This window comes from Trachypithecus francoisi, unplaced genomic scaffold (genome assembly GCF_009764315.1).
Source record: "Trachypithecus francoisi isolate TF-2019V2 unplaced genomic scaffold, Tfra_2.0 Lachesis_group17, whole genome shotgun sequence".
Classification (NCBI taxonomy): domain Eukaryota; kingdom Metazoa; phylum Chordata; class Mammalia; order Primates; family Cercopithecidae; genus Trachypithecus; species Trachypithecus francoisi.
Genome location: NW_022681462.1, coordinates 14,201,028 through 14,216,006, shown reverse-complemented (window position 1 = coordinate 14,216,006; position 14,979 = coordinate 14,201,028). Strand labels below are relative to the sequence as shown.

At 37.2% G+C, this 14,979-nt stretch overlaps 2 protein-coding genes and 1 long non-coding RNA gene across 8 annotated transcripts in view; 1 reads left to right on the top strand and 2 right to left on the bottom strand.

The window, feature by feature from the left end:
* VPS54 (VPS54 subunit of GARP complex) overlaps nucleotides 1–6,715 on the top strand; it is a 128,657-nt gene extending 121,942 nt beyond the window's left edge. For 5 of the 6 annotated variants that reach the window (XM_033239219.1, XM_033239217.1, XM_033239218.1 and 2 more), the window contains 2 exons: nucleotides 192–286; nucleotides 5,344–6,702. In XM_033239219.1, the coding sequence (XP_033095110.1) occupies nucleotides 192–286; nucleotides 5,344–5,446 (198 nt within the window). In that variant the 3' untranslated portion in view covers nucleotides 5,447–6,702. Of the gene's footprint in view, nucleotides 1–191; nucleotides 287–5,343 lie in introns of all 6 variants that reach the window. The other variant, XM_033239216.1, reaches the window with a different exon arrangement.
* On the bottom strand, nucleotides 2,387–3,468 carry LOC117099726. Its single transcript, XR_004443974.1, has 2 exons — nucleotides 3,233–3,468; nucleotides 2,387–2,765 (listed from the first exon to the last, which is right to left on the bottom strand). It is a non-coding gene; the product is annotated as an uncharacterized LOC117099726 (long non-coding RNA).
* Nucleotides 6,716–7,304: 589 nt separating the features above from the next.
* UGP2 (UDP-glucose pyrophosphorylase 2) overlaps nucleotides 7,305–14,979 on the bottom strand; it is a 54,245-nt gene continuing 46,570 nt past the window's right edge. The window contains exons 5-10 of the mRNA XM_033176837.1: nucleotides 14,772–14,905; nucleotides 12,993–13,290; nucleotides 12,304–12,501; nucleotides 11,197–11,439; nucleotides 8,671–8,769; nucleotides 7,305–7,743 (exon numbers count right to left, since the gene is read on the bottom strand). Coding sequence (XP_033032728.1) covers nucleotides 7,636–7,743; nucleotides 8,671–8,769; nucleotides 11,197–11,439; nucleotides 12,304–12,501; nucleotides 12,993–13,290; nucleotides 14,772–14,905 — 1,080 coding nt within the window. The 3' untranslated portion in view covers nucleotides 7,305–7,635. The remainder of the gene's footprint in view (nucleotides 7,744–8,670; nucleotides 8,770–11,196; nucleotides 11,440–12,303; nucleotides 12,502–12,992; nucleotides 13,291–14,771; nucleotides 14,906–14,979) is intronic.

Genomic DNA, 14,979 nt, shown 5'->3' with positions numbered 1-14,979 from the left:
CTTTTATCCAACTAAGGAGAAAAAATGTAGTGAAATAGCAATAGAATACTTTCAGGGGAGGATTTTAAAAGTATATGCCAAAGCAAAGGTTTTGGTTTTTAAAAATACTTTCTTTAATATTGATAACTCAGATATTTACATATTCTATTTCAGTAGAACTTTAAGAAACTTAGTTTTATTTTCTTTTTCAGATGTTATTTTTAAGAATTAATGCAAGTTATAAACTCCACTTGAAAAAGCAGTTATCTCACTTAAATGTGATAAATGATGGAGGACCTCAAAATGGGTATGTTTTTTTTTTTTTTTAACATTTTCACCATATACTCCCATATTGAATTGTTTTAATGATCAGTTTTGATTATTTATGCCATCCCTTTCTGCTATAAACACACCGAAGACCAACGTTGTAAAATCAGCAAGCTTTTGTGCTTTTTTTTCCCCCGTGGAAATACCTGTTTCTATCTAACTATCTAAAAGTGGTTTATACATGGACAATCACTTACCTGACCTTGTGTATCTGTTTTGAGGCAGCGTGAGTTAGTAGTGCTTCCTTAGATACCCAATAGCTTTCCCCAATTCAAACAGGATTCAGAAGTCCTACTGTATGACCATGTGAATGTCACTTAACCTCTGTGCCACATTTATAAAATAACAAGGATGAAATATGTCTTAATTCCTTCACAGGGTTATGAAAAATAATATATGTGTGTATATGTGTATATTTTATTGTAAGCTATTGAAAAAATTGTATATATTGCTGTTAAAATAGCATAGTACATAGAAAGCATAGGATAGGATTTAGAATCTGAAAATTTGGGTTAAGTTCTATAGTTCTGTCACTAGCTGTTGTAACTTTGGGCAAATCACTTACTCCCCCTCAGTTTAGGTTTTTTAGATTTGAAAATAGGGATGATGATAAAAGTTTCCTTAACAGGATTTTTGTGAAGAGTTATGTAGATAAAGATATGGGGAAGAGATTTTATAAAATTTAAAGCAGTGATCATTTAGTTATATCTTAGTATCAATTCTTTAGTGTGCTAGGGTTTTTAGGAATAAAATTTTATTCCCTGTTAAAGGAATTTCAGGTTCAAATTTCAAACTCATAAAGAACAAATGGAAAATGAAAAAACCTATGTTGGGGTTAGAAGTTGGCCTTGCCATTTAAAAAGAATTTTGCAAAAAGCTATGTGAAAGCTTTGTTCTGTTGAATCTGTTAGGCTGAATTTAAGAGTCTTTTTTTTTTTTTTTGAGATGGAGTCTCGCTCTGTCGCCCAGGCTGGAGTGCAGTGGCCGGATCTCAGCTCACTGCAAGCTCCGCCTCCCGGGTTTATGCCATTCTCCTGCCTCAGCCTCCGGAATAGCTGGGACTACAGGCGCCCGCCACCTCGCCCGGCTAGTTTTTGTATTTTTTAGTAGAGACGGGGTTTCACCGTATTAGCCAGGATGATCTTTTTTTTTTTTTTTTTTTGAGGCGGAGTCTCGCTCTGTCGCCCAGACTGGAGTGCAGTGGCCGGATCTCAGCTCACTGCAAGCTCCGCCTCCCGGGTTTACGCCATTCTCCTGCCTCAGCCTCCCGAGTAGCTGGGACTACAGGCGCCTGCCACCTCGCCCGGCTAGTTTTTGTATCTTTAGTAGAGACGGGGTTTCACCGTGTTAGCCAGGATGGTCTCGATCTCCTGACCTCGTGATCCGCCCGTCTCGGCCTCCCAAAGTGCTGGGATTACAGGCTTGAGCCACCGCGCCCGGCCTAGCCAGGATGATCTTGATCTCCTGACCTCGTGATCCGCCCGTCTCGGCCTCCCAAAGTGCTGGGATTACAGGCTTGAGCCACCGCGCCCGGCGAATTTAAGAGTTTTATGCAAGAATGATACTCTCTCTTATTACCTGATTCTTCTTTTTAAAGAATCATTTGTTTTCAAAAATTTCAAAGCCATTGAACATTTAAAGGATGATGATGAACACTGAATACCTTTTACCTAGATTTATCAACTGTTAAAATTTTGCCACATTCTCCCTGCCACTTTTGCTCCTTCTCCCTCCCACCCCCATACCTCCCTTTTGCCAAACATCCAAAAAAGTAGGCTGCAGTCATAAAATTTAATCCTTAAATACTTTGGCATGTGTCTCTAAAAACAAGGACATTTTTATACAATCATAATACCTGAATCCCACCTAAGAAAATCAACATTAATAATGTTAAACCAACATAGAGTCAGGTATTTTCAGCAAGAACGTCACATGGGTGACACTGTGTATATCTCTCTCTTGATGTCAAATGATACAAATCATACATACATAAGAGACCTGCTCCTGAAAAATAATAGCATATGAGAAACTTAGAGACTCTTGGTAGAGATGTATACTGTGTACCCTAAAGAGGCTGTTCAAAAAAAGCTAATAATATTTTTAAGGCCTACCCCGCTCATACCCTTTTACTTTTATTCCCATAACTAAATCTGGGTTGGTTAGTTGGGTTTTTGCAGACGAGTAGTTCTGATCTGAAGCATCCAAGCTAACTCGTTAGCTATTATTTTTCTTTTTTAATATAGCTATTTGGAAGTCAGTCTGACCTTAAAGATCCTCACTGTCACATACTAACAGAAACTCATTCTTTGTAAGTCAATTCATGTCTTTGAAAGATGCCTGAAGATTAACCTCTATCCTCTAGCCAAGGACATAAACTATCTGCGTAAAAGGAATTTTTGTTTCTGAAATTGCACTAAAAATGTAGCTTTTGACTTTTTTGATGTAAACATAAAATTAACCTTTTTTTTTTTTGTTTGTTTTTTTTATTTTTTTATTTATTTTTTTTTTATTATACTTTAAGTTCTAGGGTACATGTGCATGACGTTTATATCATGTATAACTCCCCAATGCAATCCCTCCCTCCTCCCCCTCCCCATGATAGGCCCCAGTGTGTGATGTTCCCCTTCCCGAGTCCAAGGGATCTCATTGTTCAGTTCCCACCTATGAGTGAGAACATGCGGTGTTTGGTTTTCTCTTCTTGTGATAGTTTGCTAAGAATGATGGTTTCCAGCTGCATCCATGTCCCTACAAAGGACGCAAACTCATCCTTTTTGATGGCTGCATAGTATTCCATGGTGTATATGTGCCACATTTTCTTAATCCAGCCTGTCACAGATGGACATTTGGGTTGATTCCAAGTCTTTGCTATTGTGAATAGTGCCGCAATAAACATACGTGTGCATGTATCTTTGTAGTAAAAATTAACCATTTTAAAGTGAACAATTCAGTGGCATTTAGTGTCTTCACAATGGTGCGTAACCACCACTTCTATCTAGTTCCAAACATTTTCACTACTCCAAAAGAAAATCCTGTACCCATTAGGCAGTTACTTCCTATTTCTCCCTCTCCCCAGCCTTGTACTTTTATTTTTATTTTTTGAGATGGAGTATCGCTCTGTCACACAGGCTGGAGTGCAGTGGTGTGATCTCAGCTCACTGCAACCTCCACCTCCCAGGTTCAAGCGATTCTCCTGCCTCCGCCTCCTGAGTAGCTGGGATTACAGGCACGTGCTACCACACCTGGCTAATTTTTGTATTTTTAGTAGAGACAGGGTTTTATCATGTTGGCCAGGCTGGTCTCAAACTCCTGACCTCAGGTGATCTGCCTGCCTCGGCCTCCCAAAGTGCTGGGATTACAGGCATGAGCCACGATGCCCAGCCCAGCTTTGTACTTTTTAATGTAATTTTTTCCCTCTATTTTAAAATATTTTAAAAATAGAGACATACAGAGAATAATAAAATATTTATATTTCTACTACCCAGAATTGATCATTAACATTTGTCATTTTCACTTGAAAAAAATATTTATTGTATTTTTTAAATGGTATTCAAAAAATTGCATTCCAGATGAAGCTGAAGTACACCTTTACACCTCATCTACAGTTCCTTTCCCTTTTTCTCCTAGCCTTTAGGTAACATTTCCAGTGAGTTTAGTCTACATTCTTTTAGTCTTTCTCATTTATTATACCTAGATTTATGAAAAATAGGTAGTGATGTTTTATAAATTTACTTATATGGTATATTGCATATATGCAGCTTGCTTTCTACTTGGCATTTTTATTGATTTATCTCTGTTGATCTGTGGAAGTAGTCTGTTTTTGACTGCTGTATAGTGTTCCATCACATCAAACAACTTTTTTTTTTTTTTTTTTTTGGAGACAGGGTCTCATGGTCACACAGGCTGGAGGGCAGTGGTGTGATCATGGCTCACTGCAGCCTCAACCTCCGTTGGCTCAAGCAATCCTCCCACCACAGACTCCCCAGTAGCTGCAACTACAGGTGTGTGGTACCACACCCAGCTAATTTTTTTAGTTTTTTTTAGAGATGAGGTCTCGCTATGTTGCCCAGGCTGGTCTTGGAACTCCTGAGCTCAGGTGATCCTCCTCCCTCAGCCTCCCCAAGTGTTGGGATTACAGGCGTGAGCCACCACTCCATGAATCAACCATAGGTAAATTAGACATTTCCCCTAGTGATAAATTGCTAAGTCATTACTTTTTTCCATTATAACCATGCCATACTGAAGATCCTTATACCATTTCTTCAGGGCATATACCTGAATATAAGTGAATTGGAGCTAATACACATTTTCACATTGTTAGGTATTGACAGTGGCTGTTAATACTCCATTAGTGGAGTAGTTTGTGAGAATTTGTTTCCCACATCTTGCCAACATTTGCTATTAGATTTCTTAATTGTTGCCAGTCTGATGGGGGATAATAGTACCTTGTTTTGATTGGCATTTTCCTGACATTTACCATTTTTTCAGTTTATTGGTTGTTCAGGTGTTTTCATCTGTGACTTCTTGTTCATGTTCTTTCCTATTTTTCTCGGGTTTTTAAAGAAATATCTAGTAGGGCTTATATACATGAATACTAGTCTGTATTTAATCGCTTAGATGACACTTAGAAAACCTGGCCTGCTTTTCCCTTGAGTTTACTATTTTAGTCAACACACCTATACTCTAGTGCTAACCAATCAAAAACATTTTATTTTAACCTGTTATTTTCTCTGTATATTAATTCATGCTGTTTTAAGACAGATGATTTTCTTGGGCTGAATTTATCATGAAACTGACTCCAACATGCATTGGTGTATTCATTTTCCAAATATTTATTATTGAAATACAGCATTAAATGGCCTACTTGTTGATAACAGGAATCCTGCTAAGATAATATGTTGACACTTGGGTGCTAAGAAATCTGAATTTTAGATAATACTGTAGCAGCCAGGATAGGACTCTGACTTGGTGAGCACTGTTACTTTAATTATCTGAATAGAAAGCTTGAGATTTAAAAATAATTTTCTCTCCATTATTTAGGTTGGTCACAGCGGATGTAGCTTTTTACACTGGAAATCTTCAAGCCTTAAAAGGCCTTAAAGATTTGGACCTAAATATGGCCGAAATTTGGGAGAAGAGGTGATGTCATACTGGAAAACTGGGTAGTTCATCTGACCATGGGATTGTTTGTTATGAAGAAAATCTGGATGCCTGTGATTCGAGAATTGAACCTGAAACCCAAAGTGAACTGGGGTCGGGTAAGGGAAAAAGGAAAGTATCAGTGTTGGGAAACTGGATTCAGTGGGATCTACAAGGAATGTCATTTTTGTGCATCCTACAGTGAGGAGTAACTGATCAGGTGTCTATAACATTTTTCATTCTCTCTGGAAACAGACTCAGGTTCTTTGGACCAAATCCAAAAGAACACATAGCTGTAACACAGCTGTAGTTGACTAGAATGCTCTGTATACTTTATATTAAAAAATGCTTTGCATTTCTTCCAGTGCAATGAAATTCATATGGTGTCCCACCTTATTTAATGATGGTACAATTTAAAATCTTAAAATCTTAGTCAACCTCTGTAGAAAGTTTTCTCTATGAAAGTAAAGCTGTTTGAAAAATTATTTTTTTACAGATCTTTCTATAAAAAATAAACATCTTTTGATTGCTTGGATTTAGGAATTCAATTTTTGTTTCAGTGACCAATGTCAAGTTGCAGGCTTTGTGTGTTGCATATTTAATATTTCTACTACCACCGTATGTCAACTGGGTAAAGCCTTCCAGAGCTAAATATCTGAAAGAAAAGACTTAAGTCTTTTTTTAAGTAATACTTAAAAAAAAAGATACATATTTATGCAACTACTTTTCAGAAATGGTATATAAAAGGCTACAGTTTAATATCTGTATTTTTATAAAAGTATGAAGGGTTTGGGGTGTTTTTATTTGTAGCAGAGGTAAGAATACGTATTCATATAATCTGCCTACTTTTGAGTTCTCATTTTAACATTTAGATAACATAATGAAGTATGGCCCCCTTGGATCCTTGTTTTTAAGTTACTTTCGATGTGTATATGAACAAAGACCAGGGAGAAACAGAACTTTTAAAAATATCGGCTGCTGTGTTGGGGCCAGAAATAAGGTGACAAGTAAAGACTTTTATAATACCTACCTTCAAAATGAGAATCAGCAGCACTCTACAGATGAAAGTGCCTGTGCCTCACCTCACACCAAGAATCTTGCCTAACCCTGTCAGAGTGCCTAATATCCTGTGGTGATTATGTACAATGAAACAGTCTTATTTTGTGCTCTTTGGTTTCTTAAAAGGAAAGCTTGTTTTCTTTCCTTTATCATTACAGAGGTATGTCATTGGTTCTTAAACTATCTGTCTAAAATAAAGCTGTAAAAAATTAACAGACTTTAAAAGGCAACTTTTTTAAAAATGGTATACAGTGAACTTTAAGTTAAACAAGCAGCCTACTCAAAACAAGTATGGATGAATTTTTTAAAAAGGCATAAACTGAACTACTAGCAGACCTGATTGGAAAGATTATTAATGATCATTTTTCAGTGATAATAAACAAGCTTCAGGAAATGAAGCTTCAGGGAAAGGGAACTTTTTATGAAGCTCTACCCCCTACACTTCACTATAGAAGAGTACAAGGATGTGAAAGAAATGCCTTCCCTTTGCCCACCCCGTCAGCTGGGAAAATAAATGCCACTTTGTTTCAATAAATGGAGAGTCTGTGGAAAGCATGGCAGGCATCCCAGTTTTAGAACTAGATGAAAGGTACTAAATACCTTCAGTTTAATTCCTATGGAAATAATGGTATGATTAAGATTCTTAGAAATGCCAAAAACTGGACTTGTTAGGTAACTAACCAGTGTGTACTTCAATATTCCAAGGGCAAATCTTCCAACTAATATAGTAACTGTCTAGCAAGAATAAACCATTTTATTTTACCATTTCATAGTTAGCATTATAAAGTACAAGTGTACACAAGTATTGCTTCACTGCTTTATTTTTGAAATGACAAGCAATTCAATGTGACCATCATTGAGGCTTCTGTTAAAAGATCTTCCAGAGTTGCCCCAGTTTTAAGATTAAACAATATTGCACTTTAAGATGAACTAACTTTTGGGATCCTCTTCAAAGAAGGAAAGTATTGCTCCATCTGTGCTTTTCTTAGACTAAAAGCGTACTGCAGAAAACTCTAAAAATCAACACTGCAGGGTACAGTAACATAGTAAAGTACCTGCCTATTTTAGAATCCTAGAGAACATTTCATTGTAAGAAACTAGCCCATTATCAAAGCGTCCACAGTATTTTTCATTTCAGTGGTCCAAGATGCGAAGGTTTCCAGATACAATCTTGTTCTCTAATACTGCTCCAGGTGGGATGTCAATTCTGTCACCATGATTTGCAATGATGATAACCGTTCCCTACGTGACAGGGAAAACAAAAGAGTGTACTTGCAACTGCAATGCAATTTGATTATCTTACAGTAATCAAGTTTATGTACAACACTTTTTTACAGTGGAGTAACTGTATTTATAAACAATATTAAACATGAAAAACAAGTAACAGTTAAGGAAAATTGTAATGTGTCCTTCTGTAACAATCCTGGCAGTAGTTCTAGATTCTCTGTCTCCTTGTTAGAGGTAGAACTAAGAGTGGGAGGTGGACCCGGTACCACAGCATGGCCAGCCCCCTTTTGAAGGCCTACTTGCAAGGCCACCAGGATTATCCAACCTTCATAGAGAAATTAAAAGGTGCTTGGTTTATATTTACATATAGGGCTTTTGTTGTTGTTTTTATAATGGTTTACTGATAACATTTTTCATGTCTTAAGTCTTTAGGCAGTCTCAGCAATAAAATTCAATATATGTATTTGTTTTTTCAAGATCTTCATTTAAGTAAGCTTTAATGGGAGGAGTACATGAAATCTAGTTAGGAGATTTTTTAAAAATTACATGATTTGGAAAAAGCTATTGTATCTTTGGTGAGCTTTAATACTTTTATACCCCCATTTCCCTCCTATTTCTTACGTGAGGCTGGAATGACACTCAGAGTACCTGAGTTACATTACAATAATGTAAATGAATATTCTTACAGAGATAACATTCCTTTAATATATTCAGTACAAATTGTCATCTTTTTCTACTTTTATTCAAATATTCATCTTTCGTAAGCTAACGCTAATAGTGATCCTATTTTAAAGATTCTCATTTCAGTAAAATAGTACCAACTTAATTACTAGTGTAAGACTAACAAGTATTCCTTAAAGTAAATGTAAATTTATGACTAGAAAATAAGACCTATATTGTAAAGCTGTAAGAAATGATTTTCACTGTAACAACATACCTTTAATGAAACATTTTTCCAAATGTCACATCTCCTGAAACTGTGAGGTGATCCAATTCAAGCATATCTGGTATACTTTCAAATCTTCTTAGATAATCTTGAACCTTACAGAAAAGTAGACATATAAAAATTTGTCTCAAATGGATTCACAGAAAGGAAAAATATTAAAGTTTAACTGAACTGTAAAAATATTTTATGGCAAAGCTCAGGTCCTCTCTAATGGGAAAGCACCTATTTATTAAGCACTCATGATATGCTAAATGTCGTGCAGAAAAGACCAGGAACTACGAACACTGTTTCTATACCAAGCAATTTACAAGAGAGTTGAGCAGATCTAACTTTTTTTTTTTTTTTTAAGATAATCAACATGCCAAGAGCCAGATGAGTAGTTCACATAATCTGAATTTAACTGGAAAAAAAGAGATCATGCTTTGAAGCAGGCTAGACTGGAGCTGGACTTTAGTGGATAGGTAGGATTCTGAACAATTAGAGCACATTTTAAGAAGAGCAACAGCACAAATTTATAAGTTATCACCATCTTTGTCTTTTTATTTTCTCAGATTTTACAAGCACTAGAGATTGTCCTACGTGAACCCGTTTCCTATTTTTCTGGGAAAATGGGAGCAATCAGAAAACTTCCACTTGTTTCCATCCACCACCACCACCTTGCCTGCATTGCCCATTACTCTGTCTTACTAGTACTGGAATTGGACTGTTTCTATTCCTAAAGCCAACCTCTCCACTTGTGCATCAGATCCCTTCTTATGGCCTATTGAGTGTTATTTCAGCAGTTCTCCCTCTTCAATGTTTTTTCCCCTCCTGACTGCATGAATTTCCATTAATGTATAAACATCCTCCCATTAAAAAAAAACTCAAATCCCATATTTCTTTCTACCTATACCCCCATTTCTTTTTCTCTTTAAGGCAAAACTCTTTTGAGTTTTCTACATTCATATCTCCAATTCCTCCTTTTTCATTCTCTTTTAAATCCACGCCTGTGAGGCTCCCAAACCTCCATACTGATACATCTAATTCCCATCTTTCTTGAGTCAGCAGGAGCATTTGACAGATGATCATTCCCACTGTCTTGAAATATTTTCTTCATTTGACTCTGAGGACACATGCATTCATAGTTTTCTAATTCCCCATCTGCATTCTACACATCCACAGCAGGTGGCACCAAACCACACCCAGGACTAAAATAGACTGGGATGGCAGAGCAGGACCCCATAGGCCAACCACAAAGGCTCACAGTGTCATATTTCATTGATTACATTTTTTAGATTTCACTCATCAGGCTAAGGTGGAGTTTTACAGCAGGTCCACAGATAGTGCTGTTTTGTTCAATGTTATTTTGTTATCACATTGATGAGGAAAAAAAAAAAAAAGATTCCCAGCCAGGACTACTGTCCTGTGTGGAGTTTGTACATTCTCCCCACATTTGTGTGGGTTTTCTCCAACTATTCTGGTTTCTTCCCACATCCCAAAGATGTGCATGTTAGGTGAACTAGTGTGTCTACATGGTCCCAGTATGACTGTGGGTAGGTGTGAGTGTGCCCTGAGATGGGGGCGGCCTGTCCAGGGTTGACTCCTGCCTTGTGCCCTGAGCTGCCGTCTGGTCACCCATGAACCTGAACTGGAATAAGTGAGTCAAGAATTATCTTGTTTTTATTAGTCAATGTATGTACAGCTCACATTTATTTCAGAGTTTAATATTATAAGTGTTTTGTTTTTGTTTTAAAATTTGGTGATATTTTTGTGACCAGAAATAAACTATAGGAAATGAACTCTTGTTTATATAAATTAGCCTATGGTAAAATGTGTTATACATTGTTTTGCTTACTGTGGCGGTTTCCAAGAACATACTGATGACACTTAGGACTTAACTGTACTTGCTATTCCACCTATCTAGAACACTTTCTGCACTAGATACCCATTTGTCAGACCCAATCAACTTCTCAATGAGGCTGCCTGTGGCTACTCAACGTTGGTAAAATTACACCATCACCACCCCCCTCAATCCCCGCCCCCCGAGGCATTCCCTTTTCTCTATCCTTGCTTTGTTTCTCCATAGCATTTTCCACCACTTGGCATATCATACATTTACTTATCATCCTTTCCCCACTAGAATGTCAATTCTGTGAAGACAAAGATTTAGTCTGTTTTGTTTACTACTAAATCCCTAGAACCTAGAACACTGCCCAGTACATGATAGGGGCTCAATAAGTATTTGTTAAGCCAGAATTAACCTTTTCCCACTGATGAAAGCAGTACTTGTCTTGGAAGAGACAGAAGATAAAATGCCCCAAAATTTAAAGATTATTTTCTACTCCCCATATGGCAATCATGTTTCAAATGTGAAGTAAAATCTTTATCTTCTATGAACAATTCCCTTTAAAAGATATCAAAGACAGAGGAATACAACAGGTCAGGGGTAGAGACTGTAATTAGTCTCCAATTCACATGTATATCATATTTTCATAATTACACATTTAAGAAATATGAACTCACATATCTTTATAGTTACATACCTTTGTAAAAGAACTGCCTAATTTAACCAAGGGCACTGTAGGAAATTCCCGCTTTTCACTCATTGTCAGAGATCCTGCATTAAGACTATAGAGGTTTGACATCACCAGCAAGAGATCTGATGTGGTTTTGACAGGCAGAAAACGGCTCCTTGGCACATTAATACCTAGAGAATTCTCAAAACTTTTGATGGCAGCCCCTACTGCAGTTTCTAACTGAATGACATTCAGGCCTCCATCCAAAGTCTGTAAGAAATTAGGGGTGGGGAATAGAGAACAGGTTTTAAGCACCTACAACTTAGTTCCATGTAGGTTAGTTAATATTTGGGAAGTGACTTCAGAGATCCATTGATGGAAAAAAAAAAAAATTTTCTTTTTGAGACGGAGTCTTGCTCCGTCACCCAGGCTGGATGGAGTGCAATGGCGCGATCTTGGCTCACTGCAGCCTCCGCCTCCTGGGTTCAAGCAATTCTTATGCCTCAGCTTCCCGAGTAGCTGGGATTACAGGCATGTGCCACCATGCCCAGCTAATTTTTTGTATTTAGTAGAGATGGGGTTTCACTATGTTGGCCAGGTTGGTCCCGGCCTCAAGTGATCTGCCGGCCTCAGCCTCCCAAAGTGTTGGGATTACAGGTATGAGCCACTAAGCCTGGCCAGAAAAATAATTTTGAGAACTGACATTTATTAAGCACCTATCATATGCCAACCTCTTATACATGTAATCTTTTTTCAGTCTTAAAACTCTTCTGTTCAGTAATATCATTTCCATTTTATGATAAACAACCACAGGCTCAGAAAACTCACGCAAAGTACCGATGGCCAAATGACTTATGAGTGTCAGCAACAACTAAGACTGAAGTAGGTTCTCTACTTTTGAAGCCCGATGCTTTTGCCACTACCACAATCCAGGGTCAAGTATAGGGCACCATAACTTGGCATACTAGAGGGGTGACAGCAGATTCTGGAAGACAGGGCTAGGAACTAGAGTCTGAAAAGGCAAAAGGGAGTGACCAATGGAATCGATGGGGCAGAGGGAGTGGGCGGTGGGGTCTGTGTGTAGCCTATGACCTTAGGAACCAGGAAGCTCAATGGGCCACAACCTTGGCTTACCTTTGGATTCACAATGATTTCCATGTCAATGGCATTCTGCTCCTGCAGTCTTTTAACTGCTCCAAGAGAAATCCATAGGTTGTTTGTGTTAAATATTTTGAACTTTGATACAGACTTGAACTCATCAACATGTGCTTTTGGCACTTGAGCAATTTCCACCAGTCTCAGTTTGCCTTCATATTGAGTGAGTGTCCCACCCTAGAAAGGCAGAAAATAGTGAGTGCCTCCACATCTGTCCCAAGTGCATTTTTTTGTAAGTACAAAGATAGTGATAATATAAAAAATATATAAATACATTATGTAGAAACAGTACATTTTCATAAAAGGGACAATGGAATAACATTTAAACGCCAAACAAGAGTATTAAAGGTCTGGACAACTTTATTGAAAGTTTCATGTTTCAGATTTTTGCCATAAATACATAAGAAACTATTTTAGTTAAAATTACTGATGTAGCTTATCCAAAAAAAAAGAGATGATTTTGATACTATTTATTATGGATTTATGATACATATTATTATGTCAAACAGAACTGAAAGTATTCCACATATCATCTCACCCTTTCTTATGATACCAAGTGGTTAAATGTGTTGTTTAACATAGAAACTTTCAAATAAAAAAGACTTTAACTTCATAACTTATGAAATGTGAAAACATGAAGCCCTAAACTGCTTCCTCTCAGTATTTACCTTTACATCTGCACGTGTTTTATTTGTGACTTCCATGACAAATTCACAGCGTTTTCCATTGGGTGGGTTCATTAGATGATTAAGAATATACAGATCCACTGTGGCACCCAGATTATCTATGTTAGACACAAAAATATACTCTTTGCCTTCTCCTATAAAGGTATCAAGCAAACCAGAGTTGTAGAAACTGGCGTAAATATCACCATGACCTGGAGGGTACCAAGCTTCTGTATTTTCCCCTGAGTAAGACACGTCCTTTGCTACAGGAAGTAAAGATTCTTTATTAATCCTCGGGTACCTTAAAAAAAAAAAAAGTTATTTTTCAATATTGACCCTGTAGAGCATTTCAGACCTTTAAATAAAATAATGCATGAAAGTTAAATAAAATTTCACTTCTTTTCAGAGTCTTATCAATAATTATAGGTGGATCCATTTAAGAAAATCTCTCAGTATCTGTGTTGTCCAAAATCTGTTTTCTAGATGGTGATAGCTGCTGCAAAAACATGTCTCTATGGTTATAAAGATGGGAGGACCCATTATATTTTAAAAATATTAATGTTTTATGACTCTCCAAGAGGAGGGATATATCAAATAAATTTTCTCAAACCTATATAGTTGTAGGATTGTTCTTTTCCCTGAAAATCTATCTGGGAAAAACTGCCCATTCTTACAAATGGCTATATTGAGGGGTGGATCTCTTTCTTTCCCAGAAAATAAGCACCAGGTTAGCATTCCAAGATGTCTGTCTGCTTCCCACCACTAGTGAGAAAGGTAAAGCTGGTGATGGGGCAAGAGGAAAACAGGAGCTAGCACTGCAACAGACTGAAGACCAGAAAATAAAGGCAAAACATCTGCGAAGTAAAAAAAAAAAAAGTAACCATGGGAAATAGATCTTAAAAACAACCAAACAAACTAATGGTACAACTGTAGAAATGTCCCTTTTTAATTTTTATTTTATTTTTGAGATAGGGTCTTGCTCTGTTGCCTGGGCTGGAGTACAGTAGCATAAACATGTCTCACTACAGCCTCGACCTCCTTGGGCTCAAGTGATACTCCCACCTCAGCCTCCCAAGTAGCTGGGGCTACAAGGGCACACCATCAATGCTAATTTTTAAATTTTTTTTGTAGAGACGAGGTCTCATTATGTTGCCTAGGCTAGTCTCAAACTCCTAGGCTCAAGCAATCCTCCTGCTTTGGCTTTCCAAAGTGTTGGAATTACAGGCATAAGCCAGCACACCCAGCCTCGAAATATCCCTTCTGTACAAGTTCATGTGGACTGATGTCCATCCCTTAAATGGAAGTCTTATTTCTCCAGTTTCCTGGCCTTCAGTCACAACTCATCATCTGAATTTACTTTTTACTCACTATTCCTCAAAAATTTTCTCCAGAATTTATTAAATTACCCCAAGCCCATAAAAGATGTTGAAGAAATTCCTTTCCATAGGAAAAGTTATCAATAATGTAGGAATATAAAAAGATTTTCACAGACCCACCTGGAGACCAAATATGCTCTCAGAAAGCAAATGCTTAAGCTATCCCCAAATATTCTGGACATGGAACAGAGTCTCAAGCAGATTGAATTTTAAGAACTGGAAGTTAGAGAACCAGAGTGATTATAACAATCACGTATCAACAAATGCTTAGCTTTTATGGGCATCAAACACTTGTGAACATCAATATTTGGTGCCTTTACATCTTGAGACTGCTCTGTTATAAACAAGATAAAGAAGTCCTTTCCCAGGAGTAACACACCCAGAGTTAATTTTTTACTCATTGTACCTGCTTTGATTGAAAGTGTAGATTTTCACACGACAATGATTGTACTTCTGTAGTATTTTTTTGGTATCTTCATCCGTGTTAAAAGAGTTCATTAAAACAAGAGGAACATCTGTATTGTAGGTTTTATTCAAATGCTAGGGAGGAAAATGACAATTAGATTACCCAGACTCACTTTTCTTTTGCTCAAATATGCAAAATTAATTCTTAA